A 17,866-nucleotide genomic window follows, 5' to 3' on the forward strand; every position below is an offset into this window, starting at 1 on the left:
TCATCCGTATTAAGCATTCTTTCCCTATACTATACATTTATTTCATTTAAAAAAGTAGTATAATCTTCTGTTGTAATTATAGGTGTTATCTTAGAAATCTAACTAGATTCTATATATCTCTTTAATAATTTTTCACATCCGTCTTCAAATGTTATAAGATTCTTATTAAAAAATTGAGCTAAATTACTAATATCACTATCAAATAATTTTAAATAAGAATATTCTCTATTTTCTTTATATATAACTAACTTCTTATTACTACTATTCTATCAATGAACCGTAGTATTATTACTTCCTATCTTAATATCTATAGTCATACTAGTATCTGCTATACCTTGAATAGGATTAGATATTATAAATATATATAATCCTATTATATTTAAAGCTTTCGGTGTTTTTACACCACTCTTATTTAACATATATGCCTACTTTAATTTAAATGTAAATAATTTTTCCCCATTTTCACTTGGACATAATATATATCCTTCATAATTTCTTCCTCCACCAATATCTATATAATTATGTAAAAATAAATAAAAAGATGACTACTATTGAACATCAAATTTTAATAATAAATTATAATTATTATCCTTAAAATGCTTTAAATAAAAATTATTTGATATTTTATCATGTTCACATTCATATATTTTAATATTATTATACGCTGAACTATAATAATATGATCATTGACATGGTATTTCTAATAATTTTATCTTATTATTAACTCATATCTATATACTATCACTATCCATTTTATTTGATTTATTACCTTTAAATCACTCTATTTTTTTAGTTCCTATACTTATAATATTACATACTAATAAAAAGAAAATAATCTAAATATTTTTCTACATAAATCAATTAATATTTATGTATTTATCTCTTTTATTCCTTACATAAATAAATATTATCTTTCTCATTCTTTTAATTATCGGATTTTTCTCAATTTTAAACTTAAAATAAATTAAATATCTTTTTTTAATTTTTTGATTATAATAAGTTAAACTATTCACTAAAAATTCCCCTTTAAATAATTTAATCTTAATTTCTATTCATATTTTAATTTATTGTAATCAATCATTTCATTCTCTTTAAGAATTATTATTAACTCTTCATATCTTTTTTTATAAAAAAATCATAAATTTAAAAATAATGATAATTAATTATAATGGAACAAATACAGGATTGTATCTTGCTATTCTTGGCCCTATTTCTTCATATGCTTCTTTTGTATGGACAGACTAAATAAATTCAGGTATAGTAGATAATATTGATGCTCCAAATCATACTGCATATCTCTATTTAGAATGTGTTATAACTTTACATAATACATCAGAACTTCCATCTTCTAATAATCCTATTCTCTAATCAACTATATTCTATACATCTCTCTATAATCTCTTAGAAAAATTCTTAAATAATGTACTTCCTCCTGATAATATAATATTCTAATATAATATTCTTCTATAATCTATAGGACATGAACTTATACATTCATCCACTAATTCAGGTATAGATTTTGTAAATGTTGAATTATATATAGAAGGATTAAAAAACATTTCAGGTACTAAAAACTATTCATATCCTATTGATATCTTATATTCTTTAGAATTTCTTGAATCAAATCCTGAAATAATTTTGAAATGTTTATCAGGTTCATTATCAAAATTCTAAAAACTTTTAACTACATTAGAAGAACAATAACAAAACTATTCCTTTATTTTTATAGCTGTTCTCATCATATCTTCTGAAGGTATAGGCTCTCTTCTCCTATTTAAAAATTCAAATATAAACTTTGTCATATCACTCCCTGCTAAAGGTACATGTTTAATACAACTACTAATAACAAATCCATCTATAACAGGTATTATATGTGTTACTCCATCCCCTATATCTATAACTGTACCTGTTAAATGATGCTTAGTCCCTTTAGCTATTCTACTAGTAAATAAAGCCATTACAGCCTATACTCCTATATATAATCCCGGTACATTAAATGTTTCAAACATAATCTCAGCTGTTCTCTCCCTATTCTCTGGTGGATTCATTGGCGGTTCTGTTATAACTAAATATTGCTACGTAGGATCAGTTCTTAAATACTAATAATAACATCTCTATAAAAATCTCTCCATATAATCTCAATTTTCAATTATTCCCTAAGATAATGGTCTCTTTATCAAATAATCAGACTCATTTTTTTCATATACTTTTTCCCCTATCTCAAAATCAAGAACCTCCTCCATTGATTTATTTCTCTGTTTTATTCCTGTAACTCTTGATAATCTCATAGCATTAGATAACTCCTTTCCTGTATTTGGTACTGTTAATATTGTTGGTATAATAAATGTTGGATCAAAATTTCCAGCAAATCCCATTTTAGTATATCCAGTTCCTACATCTATAATAACAGGATCTCTTAATGTATTATTCATTTGTGTTATATTTGAAGAAAATATGAAATCTGATGATGAAATAAATATAATATGAAAAATAAAAATTAATGAAGAACATTTACCCTTAAAATTAATAGAAATGTTTTTAAAATTAGAAAATATAAATTTTAATAATTTTTATTCAATTTTATATAATATTTTTTTACTTTTATTTAATATTTCTGAAAATAATAATAAAATTAAAATATTAAATGATTATAACTATTTACAAAATAAAATAGAAAATTAGTATTATTTTGAAAAATATAATATGTATTTATGTCAAGATATAAACATAAATAACTTAGAAAATATATTTAAATTATTTAATATTTGCCCTATGTTCTTAATATTTTATAAAAATAATAATATTTATTATAAATTTGATAATTGTTTATGCCAAAATAAATTAATTATTAAAAGAAAAAGAGGAAGAAAAAAAAAAATTAAATTAACTGATGATTTAGATAAAGAAAATGATAATATTCTAACAGAAAATAGAAAATTTATAAAAGATATATGAAATGATTATGATATATTAATAGAAAAATTAAAAGAAGATATAGAAAAATATTATAAAGATAAATTAAATAAAAAAAGATCAAATTATTCAAGAACAATAGTCTATTATAGAAGAATTGAAAAAAGGTATTCTAAAAAATAATATAAAAAATGAACAAAATAATCTTGTAGAAAAAATTGATATAATTTAGAATATGTTATTTAATAATATCTAAATTATAAATAAATATTTTGAACTTTTTAAAATTAATTAAAATTTTAAAAATTACAAATATTTTAACAAATTATCTAAAACTTCCTATTTTAAAATAATTTTTTTCTTTTAACAATTCTACTTCTTTATTCTATTCTTCTATTTGCTCTAAAGGAATTTCTTTTATTTCTTCATTTATAATATTTATATTAGAATCTTCTATAAATTTCTAAGTTTCATTAACTAAATTTTCTAAATTTTTTAAAATTTCTATTTCACAATCTGTATTATATTTTATTTTTAAATCATTAATAAATTTTTTAATATTTTGATCTTCTTCTTTAATAATAATTTCTTTTTCTTCAGTATTTAAAATATTTTTTATATTATATATTCTCAAATCTCTATAAGTTTTTTTCAATTTTTTATACATTTCATTTATTATCTAATTTTTATATAATTTTAAATGTATTTTTTCACTTGTTTCTTCATTATTAATAGGAGGAATTGATTTCATTTTACTTCTTAAATTTTGTATATAGCTAGCTCTTGCTATTTTACTATTAAATTGTAAATAATATTCTATATTAATCTATAAAATATAATTTTTCTAAGTTATTTTTTTAAAATTTTTATTAGTAATACCTTGTAAGGTTAATCTTTCTATGCCTTCATTATTTTTTATAATATTTTTCAAATTTTGAAAAGATGAAATAATTAATATAGGTTTATCTACTATATCGTTAGTTACTTCTAAGTCTATTATATAAACTTCAAATAATATTTTTTTATCTTTTCATTCTTTATTAAGATTATTTCAGTGCATATTAACTTTCATATTTAGAGTATCAAATCAAGAACAATAACATTCTCCATTTTCTCATTCAAATTTAATAGGTATAGTCTAAGATTCTTTTTTTATAAATATTCCACTCTATGTATAAACTTTTATAGAAATATAGACTAAAATTTTCTTTTCTTCTATGCCTATTATTTTCAATTTCTTTAAATTAAAAATAAGATGAAAATTTTTCTTTTCTTCTTTTTTCATTTGTGATTTATGTAAAAAATTAAAAATTAAAAATTAATAAATTTTCTAAGGTTTACCCATTGTGCTTTTAATATATATACTTTTAATGTTTGTTCATTTTTTCTTTAATTGAGCAATTATTTTAGATATAAAAAATATAATATTTTCTTCTATTAATTTCTATTCCATGTTTAGATTACCTACAACACCACCAACTGATAACTAACAATTATTTTTTAATTTTAATGTTATTCTTATAGTTTTCTTACATTCATCATATTTATCTGATATATTTGTACCGGGTAATATAGGCTAAGGGAATTTTCCTAATTTACTTATAGTTGGACCTAAATATTGAGGAACTTTTCTTACTAAAGAAGAAGATGCTAAGAATCCATTATAACTATTTGCTAATTTTTTAACTAATTTTTTATCTTTTTTATATTTCATTAATTCTTCTTGTGTCTATATATCAACTCCTAATTCTTTACATTTATCTATATCTTCTCCTGCACCAAATACACATAACTTATACTTATTTCTAGGCTAATTTGGGAATGTTAATAGGAAATTAAAGCCCTAATCTCTAGCTCTATCAATATTTTTTAATCCTATCTATATCTAAATTGATTCTATAAATTTTCTTTTCTTTTTTTCAGAAGAATATTTATATATTTCTTCTATAGCAGTCTTTAAAACTTCACTTTTTATTTGATTCATTAGTGTTATATATGAATAAAAATAATTATATTAATGGACAAATTTTAGAAATAGAACTAAAAAATATTATGACACATAGTTATATATGTATTCAACCATCTAATAAAATAAATTTAATTGTTGGACCAAATGGTTCAGGAAAATCAAGTATTTCTATTGGTATATGTTTAGGACTTGCAGGTAAAATATAGACTATAGGAAAATCTTCACATATTAAGGATTTTATAAAAAGAGGACAAAGTAGTGCTTATATAAGATTAAATATAAAAAATGATAAAGCATTTAATAATTAGTTTATAATTGAACGTAAATTATTAGTAAAAGATAAAAATGTTCAAAGTAAATTTTATTTAGATAAGAAAGAAATTACAGAAGAAAAATTAAAAAATTTTTTAATTTTATTTTCTATAGACATAAATAATATTTGTCAATTTTTAGCACAAGATAAAGTTTATGAATTATGTTCATTAACACCTGAGCAATTATTATTAGAATTAGAAAGAAATTTTACGATTAAAGATGGTATATTACTTTATAATTTACATTTAAATTTAATAAAAAATATAGACAAAATTAATTAATTTATAGGATTCTTATAATAAAAAGTATTTAGAATTATTATCAATAGAAAAAGTTCAGAATTTTTTAACAAATGATTATACAAAATATAAAAAAATAATTGAATATGAAAATACGATTGACATTTTAAAATATTTAAAGCATAATAGAAACAAAGAAGAATATGAGCATATTTTAAATAAGAAAAAATTAATTATAAAAAGTATTAAAGATTTAATTGAAATGAAAAAAATTGAGCTTTAGCCATTTCAAAAAGAGATAAAAGATATGGAAAAAAATATTAAAAATTTATTGGATAAAATTGACAATATAATTAAATAGATAAGCGATAATATTAAAAATATAGATTTAATTAAGAATAATATGTATATAAAGAATAATGAATTAATACAATTATATAAAGAAATTTATTTATTAAGTATTAATATAAAGGAAATAGAAAATTCATTGAATGAATTATTAGAATTAGATGAGAGTGTAATAGATTGGAACAAGTATAATAAATTGGAAGAAGAGCATTCATAGTTAGTAAAAAGTATGATATAGAATAGAAAAAAATTAAGAACATTTGAAGATAAGTTAGAGGATATTAAGTATAATAAAATTCCGATATAGAGAGAAATTAATATGTTAAATTAGGGATTAAATAGTAATAATTTTTTAAATTTATTTGAAAAGCATCAAAATTTACATAAAATTAAAGAATTTATAAATTAGAGTGTAAAAAATCAATTAAAAAGTGAAATTTATGGGCCATTAATATCATTAATAATACCTAAGAATAAGAAGAGTTCATTAATGTTAGAAAATGCGATAGGTAGTAGTTATGCGTATGCTTATATAGTATTAAATTTTGAAGATAGTGTTTTTTTAAATAAAAAATTAAAAGAAAATAATATAAAGATACCGATTATATTGTATAAATAGGGAAATTTAAATAGTATAATTAAATAGTATGAGGAAGAGAGGATAGGAGATATAAATTATCTTAGGGGAAGTGGAGCAGAGTGTTATTTGGATGAGTTAGTTGAAAGTGATGATTTGATTAAGTGTATATTAAATGATTATTTCAATTTGCATAGATTTGTAGTATCGTATAAGGATAGTAAAGAATTAAATTTAAAGAATCTATTAAGTTAGAATAAGAATGAAAGGAATAAGACGACATTATTATATACAAATGATGAAGTTATAAGAGTAAAATTTTCAAGATATAATAACAGCTAGTGTATTACGGAGATGAGATGTTATGATAGGAATAATAAGTACTTATATTATACGTAGGAAGATATAGAGGTAGAAAAGAGTAATAAGAAATAGATAGAGAATAAAATAAAAAATTTAAGTATAAAGGAGGAAGAATTTATATATGAAGAGAAGAAGATAAATAGGATATAGATAGAGATAAAGGAAACAAATATTAAGTTAAAAGAAAAGATAGATTAGATATCAGTAGAATTAAATAAGGATAAGATACTTATAGAAAAATAAAAAAAAACAAAAAACAACAGAGAAAAGTTAGAAGAAAAAATGAAAAAAATAGATGAAAAAAATAATTTAAAAATAAATTCTATAAAAAATATTTTTGAAAAAAAATCAGAGTATATAAAAAGTTTAATAAAAGAAAATTATTTTAATTTATTACTTTTATTAAAGAAGGAAAGGGAAGAATTAAAAAAAATTAAAATAATTTTAGATAATAAGAAGGAGGGATTAGGAATAGTATCGGATGAATTTAATTATTTGAATGAGATGATAGAGGAATAGACTACGGAGAGTAAAGATTATGAGGTTAGATTAAATATAATAAATGAAAAAATAAAAAATATATAGATTAAAGATAAGGAATTATATAATTAGTTAGAAATTATAGTAAAAGAATATTCTATATAGAATATATAGAACAAAATAATAGAGACAAAGGTTAAATTAAAGAATACTACGTATAATAAGAAAAATTTATAGGAATATTTAGACAATAAAGAGTTATATAAAGAGTAGGAAGAATCTATTAAAGATATAGAAAATGAAATTTTATAGTTAAAAAGAGGGGTAGAAAAAGACAAGTTAATATGAAGGAATAATGTGGAGGAAATTATTAGTAAGGTTAATGAAAGATTTTCTGATATGTATAAAAAATTAGAATTAGGGTAGGGTTAGGTTAGATTTTATAATCCTACAGATATGGAAGGAAATTATGATTTTAATAAGGGAAGATTAGAAATATGGGTATAGTTTCACAAGGATTAGAAATTAAAATTATTAAATCCTTAGTCTTATTCTGGGGGTGAAAAATCTATTACTACAATAACATTTCTTATGACATTACATAATATAAGTTCATTATCATTTAAAATTTTAGATGAAATAAATTAGGGGATGGACATTAACAATGAAAAAAAATTTTTTAATTGATTATAGAATGATCTTTCTAACAATTGTTAGTATTTTATTATAACGCCAAAATTAATAGAAAACAATTTTTAGTATTCTAGTGATATATCATTACATTTTATATTTAATGGATCTATTGAATAGGGGACATTAATTAATTAAACACTATTATTATGTTTTATCCAATTCAAATATTAGAATTTTTTAATAAAAAATAGGATAAGGAAGAAATAATAAGAGTATTAAAATTAACGGAGGAATTAATAAAAAATAATTTTGAAGATTTTTAGAGTATATTTAATGATTTTATATTAGAATTATTAGGAATTAAGTACAATAATAATTGTATTAAGATATAGAAATAGATAGATAAAATAATAAGAATTATATTAGAGAAAGATAAAAAAATTATAATTGAATTATTAAATTAGAATATATCTACATAGAGTAGAAAATATTTATCTAATTTAATTAATAACACAAATTAGTAATCAATATCCAAGAAAAGAAGAGATTCAGATATTGATCTAATAGAGGGAAAATATTTTTAGAATAATAAAATTTATGTTTATTTTAACTTAATGAAATATTAATAACACAAATCAAATGGAAAATAATAAGTAGATAACACCAACAGTTAATGATGTATTAGAGGATAAGATAAATATGGCATTATAGAATAATAAGTTCAATGGATATTTTATAATTAAATGTAAAGATCACAATATAGTAAAGATAGATAAGAAGATAGCAAAATTATCTGAAGTTTTATTAGATATATTATTAAAAAGTAAAAAAAATCAGAAGAAGATTTTAAGATAAGAATAGATTATGATTCAAGTATTATTAAGACAGTATTAAAATATATAAATTATCATTTAGAGGAAGGAATTGAAAATATTATTATTCCTGATATGCCATTAGAGAGTGTAGATTTAAAAAAAAGTATTAATAATGTATTTGATTTAGAGTTAGTATATGAATTGACATCTAAAGAAATATTATTATTATTATCATGTTCAGATTCTTTAAAAATAATTCCATTTACAAAGTTATTATGTGCAAAGATTGCGAGTATGATAAGGGGAAAGTCTATAAAATAGATTACGGAAATTTTAGATAAATAAAATTATTTTATGTTTTTATACAGAAAAATAATATGATAATTTAATATCCGAAGGCTAATTATTATTAGTGTAATCTTTACATAAAATATTTTTATCAGAAATATGAAAGCAACAAATTAGAAAGAAATAAATGAGGATATGATTAATAATGGTAGTAAAGGAATGCAATGTACAAAGAAGCAAAAATCAGACTGGATATTTTTAATTATTCCTATAATAATATTAATTGCACCACTTGGATTTTATTTTCCAATACATAATAAATTAATAAGTTTAGATACAGATTCACTTATAATTTCTTAGTTTTTTAATACTATATTATGAAAATTAGTAATAATCGGGGCTTTAAGTGCAGTTGCATAGTATATTTTATTTTTAATTATAGTTACTATAGGATATAATGCAATTTATGCTGGATTATTATTAAATTTAATAATAATGGGAGTATCATTTTTTATTTAGGATTTTGTTTCATTAATATTTAGTGGAGTTGTTTTATTTATATAGTTAGTATTTTGTATTTTATTTATGTGTTCAAAATTATTTGAATTTGAAACAATTATAATGAAAATTACATTCGATATAATATGAAAAACAAAATTTTTTTATTCAATTTTTTATTTTATTTTACCTACATTTTTAGTATTTTATAAAATAGTATTATTTATACCTACATGTGAAGGAATATTATTATAGCATATAATTGATGAAAACGATGCGATAGAAACTCATTATTCTACATCTATATTTTTAGGAATATTACCTGTAATAACAATTTTTATGGCTGAATTTTTATCATATTTATGGTTTATAGGAGCTATTTCTATAGAAGATCAAGCTGATAATAAAGGAAATGGTGTTAGTGTATTTAAAATATTAGGAGATATAATTTTTCATTCAGGTTCAGCTTCTATTTTAGCATTTTTAATAGCATTAATTAAAGTATTAGAAGGAATGATAGAGGATTCAATTGAAAAAAATAACAATATTGTTGTTGTTATTTTACTTATTATAGTTCAAATAATATTAAGAAATATTAGAAAGGTTATTTAGGTATTTATAAATTATGCAATTATTTATACTTATAAAACAAGACAAGGTATAATGAAAGGAGCAAAATATGCAAAATAGTTCTTTGAATCTTAGGGATTATTAAAATTATTATCTTCAATGTTTTCACATATTTCATATTATGTATTTTTTACATTAACATTATTAGTTTGTTCATTAATAAGTATTATATCTATAAAAGTAGCAGAAATAGTAGATATGGAAAAAATCCATATTTTATTATATATATTATTTGGTTGTATACTCAATTTATCTATAATGATAGGAATGGGTCAAATTTCATTTTCAGGAATTTATTTAGCTGTTTTTGTTAGATATTTTGACGATCCTACTTCATTTCAAGAAAAATATCCAACATATTATAAAGAATTACAAACATGTTGAACATACTACAAATAGGGAAAAGAAAAAGAAAATAAAGATAAAGATAAAGTTTAAAAATTTAAGTAATTTTTTTATTAGAGAATTATTTTTTAAATTTTTTTAAATTTTTTTTAAAAAATAAATAAATACGGAGAAACTTTTTTATGAATTATTTTTTATTAATTACATAAATTATAAAAGAGATGTATTTGGTATTAATTTTAATATTAAATTAGATATATTCTAATGATTTACCGGTTGATGGAATAATAAAAGATTTATCTAGTAATAATAATATAGAAAAAACTTCTTCTAGTTCAGATAAAGAAGATGATGATGATGAAATTCATCTTAGTTGAAAGAATAAAGATGATTTTTTAGAACTTTTTAAAGATAATCAAATAATAAAAAATATAGTAGATAGTCCAACAAATAAAGATACAGTTGATCATCCTAATGATAAAAAAGTTATTAAGGAAAAATATTCTTTTACTAAGAAAGAAGATACTATTAAGTTAAATCTTAAGTTAGATGATATTGAAAGACCAGAAAACGTTGAAAAAATAGAATATAAACTTGATTTAAATAAAAATTAGAAAAAAATTTAAAAAAAATTTAAAAAAAGAAAAATAAAAGAAGAAAAGAAATTACTTAAAAAAAACTAACTAATTAATTTTAATTTTAATCAAAAAATAGGAATAATATCCACTTATTTTGGAAAGGACTTAAACATTTGGTCTTCCTATTAGGAACCAAACACTCTATGACCACTTGAGTTATCAAAACTTATTTAAGAAATAATTTTATGACTATTAATTAAAAAAAATAATTAATTTTATAACTAACTAAATTAATTTTAATTTAAAAAATTATTCTTTTATTTTTTAGAATAAACTTTCCGTTTCGGAGGGGACCCGAACCCCTGACCTTCCGGTTAACAGCCGAACGCTCTACCTACTAAGCTACCGAAACTTATTTAATAAAATAAGTATATGATTATTAACTAAATCATTATTTTATTTAAATTTAAGTAAATATGAAAATAATAACAATAATAATTCTTTATTCTATATTAACATTATTTATAATTTATTTAACATATTATGAATATTTAAAATATAATAATAAATCGAAATTAATACATTTATTAAATTAGTTTCTTGATATAAAAATTAAAATATATGAATTAGTTCCAATAGAAATAGAATGTATTATTCAAATTATAAAAAAATCAAAAAATTTAACAAATAGAGAAAAAACTGAATTGAAAAATGCAATTTATAATTTTTTATATTTTAATCCATTTTTATATAATAATAACAGATTAAATAAATTATATAAAATGTTGTTATAAAAAAATAATTGTATTAAATTTTTCTTTAAAAAAATTTATTTAATTGCGAATTTGTTAATATATATACCTAAAATAATAGATATCGAGTACACAGAATTAACTATCTAATAACCTTCTCTGTTTTTTGTATATTCTTTTGATACTAAAAAGAAATTATTAATCTATATAGAATAAACAAATGAAAATATTACTAATAAAAATATTGAAAAAAAATTATATTTTCAATTTTCAATAGCTATTATTAAATAAATAATTGTTAATAAAAATGTTATAAGCATTAATATCACTGTTTGTTTTAAACCAGTTAGAGATTCTTTAATTTTTACTTTAAAAATTAATAAACTTTTAACTATTGTATCAATTAATCCGAAAATAAATAAAGAAATAGTATGATCTAATCTAAATATTACAAATTGATTTTCTTCATTTATTTCAAATACTTTTAGTATAAGCTTAGGATATACTATATGCAATAATGTATTACTTAATATAATTAATAATAAAAATTTACTCATTTTTTTAGTTGTTTGTATTAAATTCATAAATTTAACATCTCTTTTTCTATTCTTTATTTCTTCATAGAATAAAATATTATGTATTGCATAATAACATATTATCGAAATTATCTAAATTAATAAAAAAATTGTATAAAATAAATAAATCTAAATATTTTTCGTTATTTTTAATCAAATTATTATAAATCTTAATATAGTAGATATTATTAATGCTAAAGGTATTCCCATTACTCCTATTATAGATTTTCTTGTTGGAATAGATGCTAATACAGAATAAAAGAAAGTATAAGAAATTTGAGTAAATATTCCTAAAAATACACATAATATTCTAAATAATAATATTTTTTTATTATCATTTTTTATTATGATTATTTTAATAATAATGATTAAACATTGTAATCCAAATGATAGACATATACTTGAAATAATAGACATATATGACTCTAATAATATGATAAAAGGAGACAAAATTGAACAAAATTTAAATAGACTTATACTCTATTCTACTATTTCATTATTTTTATAAAATTCTGATCAAAAATTAGATGTATTAATAATAAATGAAAATGGCAAAGCACATGATATACTAACAAATCCCAAACAAAAAATTTCTGATAATGTTATATTGCACTCAATCTTTTTAATAATTCTATTATTCATGATTTATATACTTATTATTATTATATTTTAATGTTTATATAAAATTTTGTGATTTTTATATATAATTCATAAATTTAAAAGTTGATTTATTTTTTAAAATAGAATTAAATAATAAAATATAAATATTTTTTAATTATAAAAAAAATTAAAAAAATTAAAAAAATTAAAAAAATTAAAAAAAATTATTTTACTTCTTTTGTCTATATCATTTCATTTTTTCCTAATAAATTCTAAATAATTTTAAATCCCTCATCTGTTATTACATAATAGTTATAACTGCAATTATATATTCTTTTTACTATTTTTTTAGAGACTAAACTCTACATTATTAACCATGATTCATGTAATGGAATTCCTAATTTACCTTTTTTATTTGGATCAAAATCTTTATACTCACAATAGACGCCTTTAGTACTTAATAACTATAAAATCTTTTTTCTATTCTAAATATTATAATGCATTTTTAAGTTGATAAAAATATCACTATGAATATAAATTTATATAAATTAATTGAATCAAGACTTGAAGAAATAAAATATTTCTAGAAAGAAATAATTTTATGAAAAAATAAGATAAAAAAATGTGTTTATCAAAGATTACCAAAGCATTTAATTAGAAAAAGTATGTCAAAAAAAGAAAATAAAAAAATCAAGAAAAAATATAGAAAATTAATAAATAAAAAGGAAAAAATATATACAGAAAATTATATATTTTTTGCTAAAAGATTTTCAATAATAAAATTATGATTTCATAAATTACCATTTTCTCCTATGGATAAACAATTTAGATCTTTATTTAGAAGTTCTATTAATGAGAATTTTGTTATTTATAATCTTTCAACATATTATTCTATTTCTTTTAATTAGGAAGATTTAATTAAAATTTCTAATTATTTTAACAATAAATGTGGAGATAATATTTTTCAAAATTAGAATATAGGAATAACATATTTTTATAATTATAATTCATATCCTTATAATATTATTACAGAAATTTATTTTATTTATTTTAATAAAAAAATTATTTTTTTAATTCATTGTTCTATTTATAATAAAATAATAGAATTATTATCTAATGTTATTAGTATAGTAAAAAATGAATTTTCTATTTATCAAATTATTGGACCAAATAAATATAAATTTAATTTTATGAAAAATATAATAAAAATAGAAAAAGATAATTCATATTTTATTTTAATAGAAAAAGAAAAGAATAAAATATTTTTTAATAGTATTAAAAAATGTAGATTTTTTGGTTTAAATGAATATATTTATTATAATAATTGTCATAATAAACTTTATTTTCATTTATAGTCTATTGAAGAAGAAAATATTTTAAAATATATTAAAAATAATAACTTTTTTGAAAAAAATAATTTTTATATTTTAAGAGAAAAAATAAATTTATTAAAGTTGAAAAATAATATTCCAATAAATTTAGGAGAAAATTCTAACAATTGTTTTATATTAGTAAAAATTTATAAAAAATATAAAAAATTTGATATAATTTTTTTAAATAATATTTTTATAGGTATTATTATTTGTTCATTATATTCTATGAAAGAAGGAAAAAAAATTTCATTTGGTTTAATAAAATATGAATTTATAAAAAATAAAGATTTTATAATAATTTAAAATAAATTTATTTTTTCTCTTAAAATATAAAAATTATTTTTTTCAAAAAAGTTAAAAAATATGGGAATAAAAAATTTAACTAAATTATTAAAAGAAAAATGTCCAAATGCAATAAAAAATAAAACAATAAAAAGTTTATCAGGTCATAAAGTAGCTATTGATGCAAGTATTTATCTTTATCAATTTTTAATTGCTATAAGAACTAATTATGGAACATTAAGTGTAACAGATAATGAAAATGAAGAGAGTACTACTAATCATATTCTTGGATTTTTTTATAGAACAATAAAATTATTAGAAAATGGAATAAAACCTGTTTATGTTTTTGATGGAGAACCTCCTAAGTTTAAAAATGAAGAAATAAAAAGAAGAAAAGAATTAGTTATTAAAAATGAAAATTTATTAAAGTAGATAGAAGCAGGAGAAATAGAAGGAGATAAAGAAAAAATAGTTAAAAGAACTATAAGAGTAGAATAGAAACATGTGGATGATATTAAAAAATTATTAACTCTTATGGGTATTCCTATAATAATTGCTCCTAGTGAAGCTGAAGCTCAATGCGCTTATTTATGTAAAAATAATTTAGTAGATTATGTTTTAACTGAAGATATGGATGTATTAACTTATGGTTCTCCTAATATTATTAGAAATATAAGTAAAGGTTTATTTAATAAATCAAAAGAAACTCTTCAAATAATATTTTTAAATGATATTCTTAAAGAATTTAAATTTTCCTATAATCAATTTATAGAATTATGCATATTATTAGGATGTGATTATTCTTCTTTTATAGGTAATATAATTGGAATAGGAAAAATTAAAGCTTTAAATTTATTAATAAAATATAATACAATAGAAAATATTTTAAAAAATTTATCTAAAAAATATAATACAGAAAATTTTAATTATTTACCTATTATAGATTGATTCAAAAATCCAAAAGTTGAAACAAATATTAAAATAAATTGAAACATAATTTCTAATCTTAATGAAATAGAATTAAAAAAATTTTTAATAGAACAAAATAATTTTTCTTCTATAAGAGTAGAAAAAAATATTGAAAAAATAAAAAATTTAAAAGGAACTCTTAATCAAAGTAAATTAAAAATAAATTACATAAAAAAATAATTAAATATAATTTTAGAAAAAAAAACATTAAAAAAATGTCTTATATTAATCTTAGTAAAACAAATATAACAAATGAAGAATATGATAATTTAACTATATATTTATATAAAATTCATGAAAAAGATTCTATTACTATACTTAAAAATGAATATCAAAAAAAATTAGACGAATTAAATGCTCTTAATGAAGAATTAGAATGTTAGATAGATCCTATAATATTAAATAAAATATTTAGTGTAACAAAACAATTAAATTTAGAAGAATTTAAAAAGATTTATACTGAACAAAAAAAATATTATATAGAAAAAATAGAAAAATTAACAGATAAAATAAATATGCTTTCAGAAGAAATAAAAGAATTAATTAAAAATATTCCTATAATTAATTAAAAATATTTTTTTTATTTTGATGACATCAACACTTAAAAATACTTAAACTTTAAAAATGATAATTAATGAAATTTAGAATTCTGGAACAATAAGTTGAAATAATTCATATAATTTTAATCAATTATTAGCTATTGGTACTAAATCTAGTATTCTTGATGAAAATTTTCAAACACATAGTAAATTAACTATTTATAATACTTTACCATCTAAACATTCAGTATTATTAGAGCATAAAAGTAATACAATTTATAATTCTATATCTTGATATGAAAATAGATTATTAACATCCACACATGATAATCAATTAAGTATTTTTGATACTAAAAATATTTTTGAAAATAAATTAATTTCTATATCTTAGTAGAATATATTTAATAGTAATAATAATTTTATAGAATTAAATAATATAAATAAAAATTTATTATTATGTTAGGATTATCAAAGATTATTTACTTATAATTTAGAAAAATTAAGTTTAGAAAATGAAATGAAATTAAATAACAATATATTAAAAGTTAAATGAAATAAAAAAGTAGAAAATATTTTATCTTCTATTTCAGATAATAAAATTGAAATATTTGATACTAGAAAAAATAAATCAATTATGAATATTAACAATAATTATAAAATTAAAGATATGGATTGATCATTAAGTACAGCTACATAGATAGTTTGTATAACAGATAACAATGAAATAAATATTTATGATTTGAGAAATATTAAAGAACCTTTACTCCATAATTAGATTAAAAATAATATAAATAAAGTATCATGATGTAATATGGATACTACATATATTGCAATAAGTAGTATTAATGGTCTTTATTTATATAATACTAACAATAAAATTTAGATTTATGATGAAATAAATATTAATGAAATTAGTTGAAAGCCATATACAGCATAGTTATTATGTGAAAAAGATGAAGACAATAATTATATATTAAAAAATATATTTTCAAATTTAAATACAAAACCTAAATGAATTTTTGAGAATAAAAATTTAAATAAAATTTCAGGATTTAATAATATTATAAATTATAATAACAATGAAAATTCAATAATTTTTAACAAAATTTATTAGTTAAATATTAATGACAACATTTAGAACAAAATTAAAAATATTGAAAATATTATTAACAATGATATAATAGATTATAATAAGGAAATGGATAAAGAATTTTGAAAATATATAGAATATAATAAAAAAAATAATATTGAAAATTTTTATAATTATTTAAATTTAGAGACATAGAAATAGGATAAAAAGTAGGAAAGTATTTCTTCTAATAATTCATCTAATATTGTTAACAATGATATTACAGATATAGATTTTTTCAATATAATAGATGAGAAAAATAATGAAATGGAGGAGGTAAAAGTTGAAGTAGTAAAAGAAGAGAAAATTTTTTCAGAAAATTTTAATATGAAAATTAATAAGTTATCTAAAGATATAGAAGAGTATATAGTGAATAAATTATCTAATAAGGAATGAGATAATATAATAGAATTTTGTTATAATAATAATTTATTTATGGAAATATTTATTTTAATTATGGCAATATATGAGAATGAAAATAAGATGAAATTATTGGAAGTATTATGAAATAATTATATGATTAAATTATAGGAAAATAAATCATTATTATATAAACCAATTAATTTAATAAAGAATAAGGATTATGATAGTTTATTATTATTAAATACAATATCTGATTCTACATCTATATAGAGTAATTGAAAGAATACACTTAG

The 17,866-nt window shown here is 18.4% G+C and overlaps 1 protein-coding gene, 1 non-coding gene and 1 pseudogene across 2 annotated transcripts; 1 reads left to right on the forward strand and 2 right to left on the reverse strand.

Annotated features, from left to right (window-relative positions):
* Positions 1-1,448: 1,448 nt before the first annotated feature.
* LOC125290536 lies at positions 1,449-2,432 on the reverse strand (annotated as a pseudogene).
* An 8,898-nt stretch (positions 2,433-11,330) lies between these two features.
* Positions 11,331-11,403, reverse strand: trnan-guu. The gene has a single exon. It is a non-coding gene; the product is annotated as a tRNA-Asn (tRNA).
* Positions 11,404-14,654: 3,251 nt separating this feature from the next.
* Positions 14,655-15,521, forward strand: LOC125290531 (flap endonuclease 1-like). The gene is given in 1 exon segment (XM_048237211.1): positions 14,655-15,521. A coding segment is annotated over 1 exon segment (867 nt).
* Positions 15,522-17,866: the final 2,345 nt, after the last annotated feature.

Source organism: Alosa alosa, unplaced genomic scaffold (genome assembly GCF_017589495.1).
Source record: "Alosa alosa isolate M-15738 ecotype Scorff River unplaced genomic scaffold, AALO_Geno_1.1 AALO_1.0_unplaced_6, whole genome shotgun sequence".
Lineage (NCBI taxonomy): Eukaryota > Metazoa > Chordata > Actinopteri > Clupeiformes > Clupeidae > Alosa > Alosa alosa.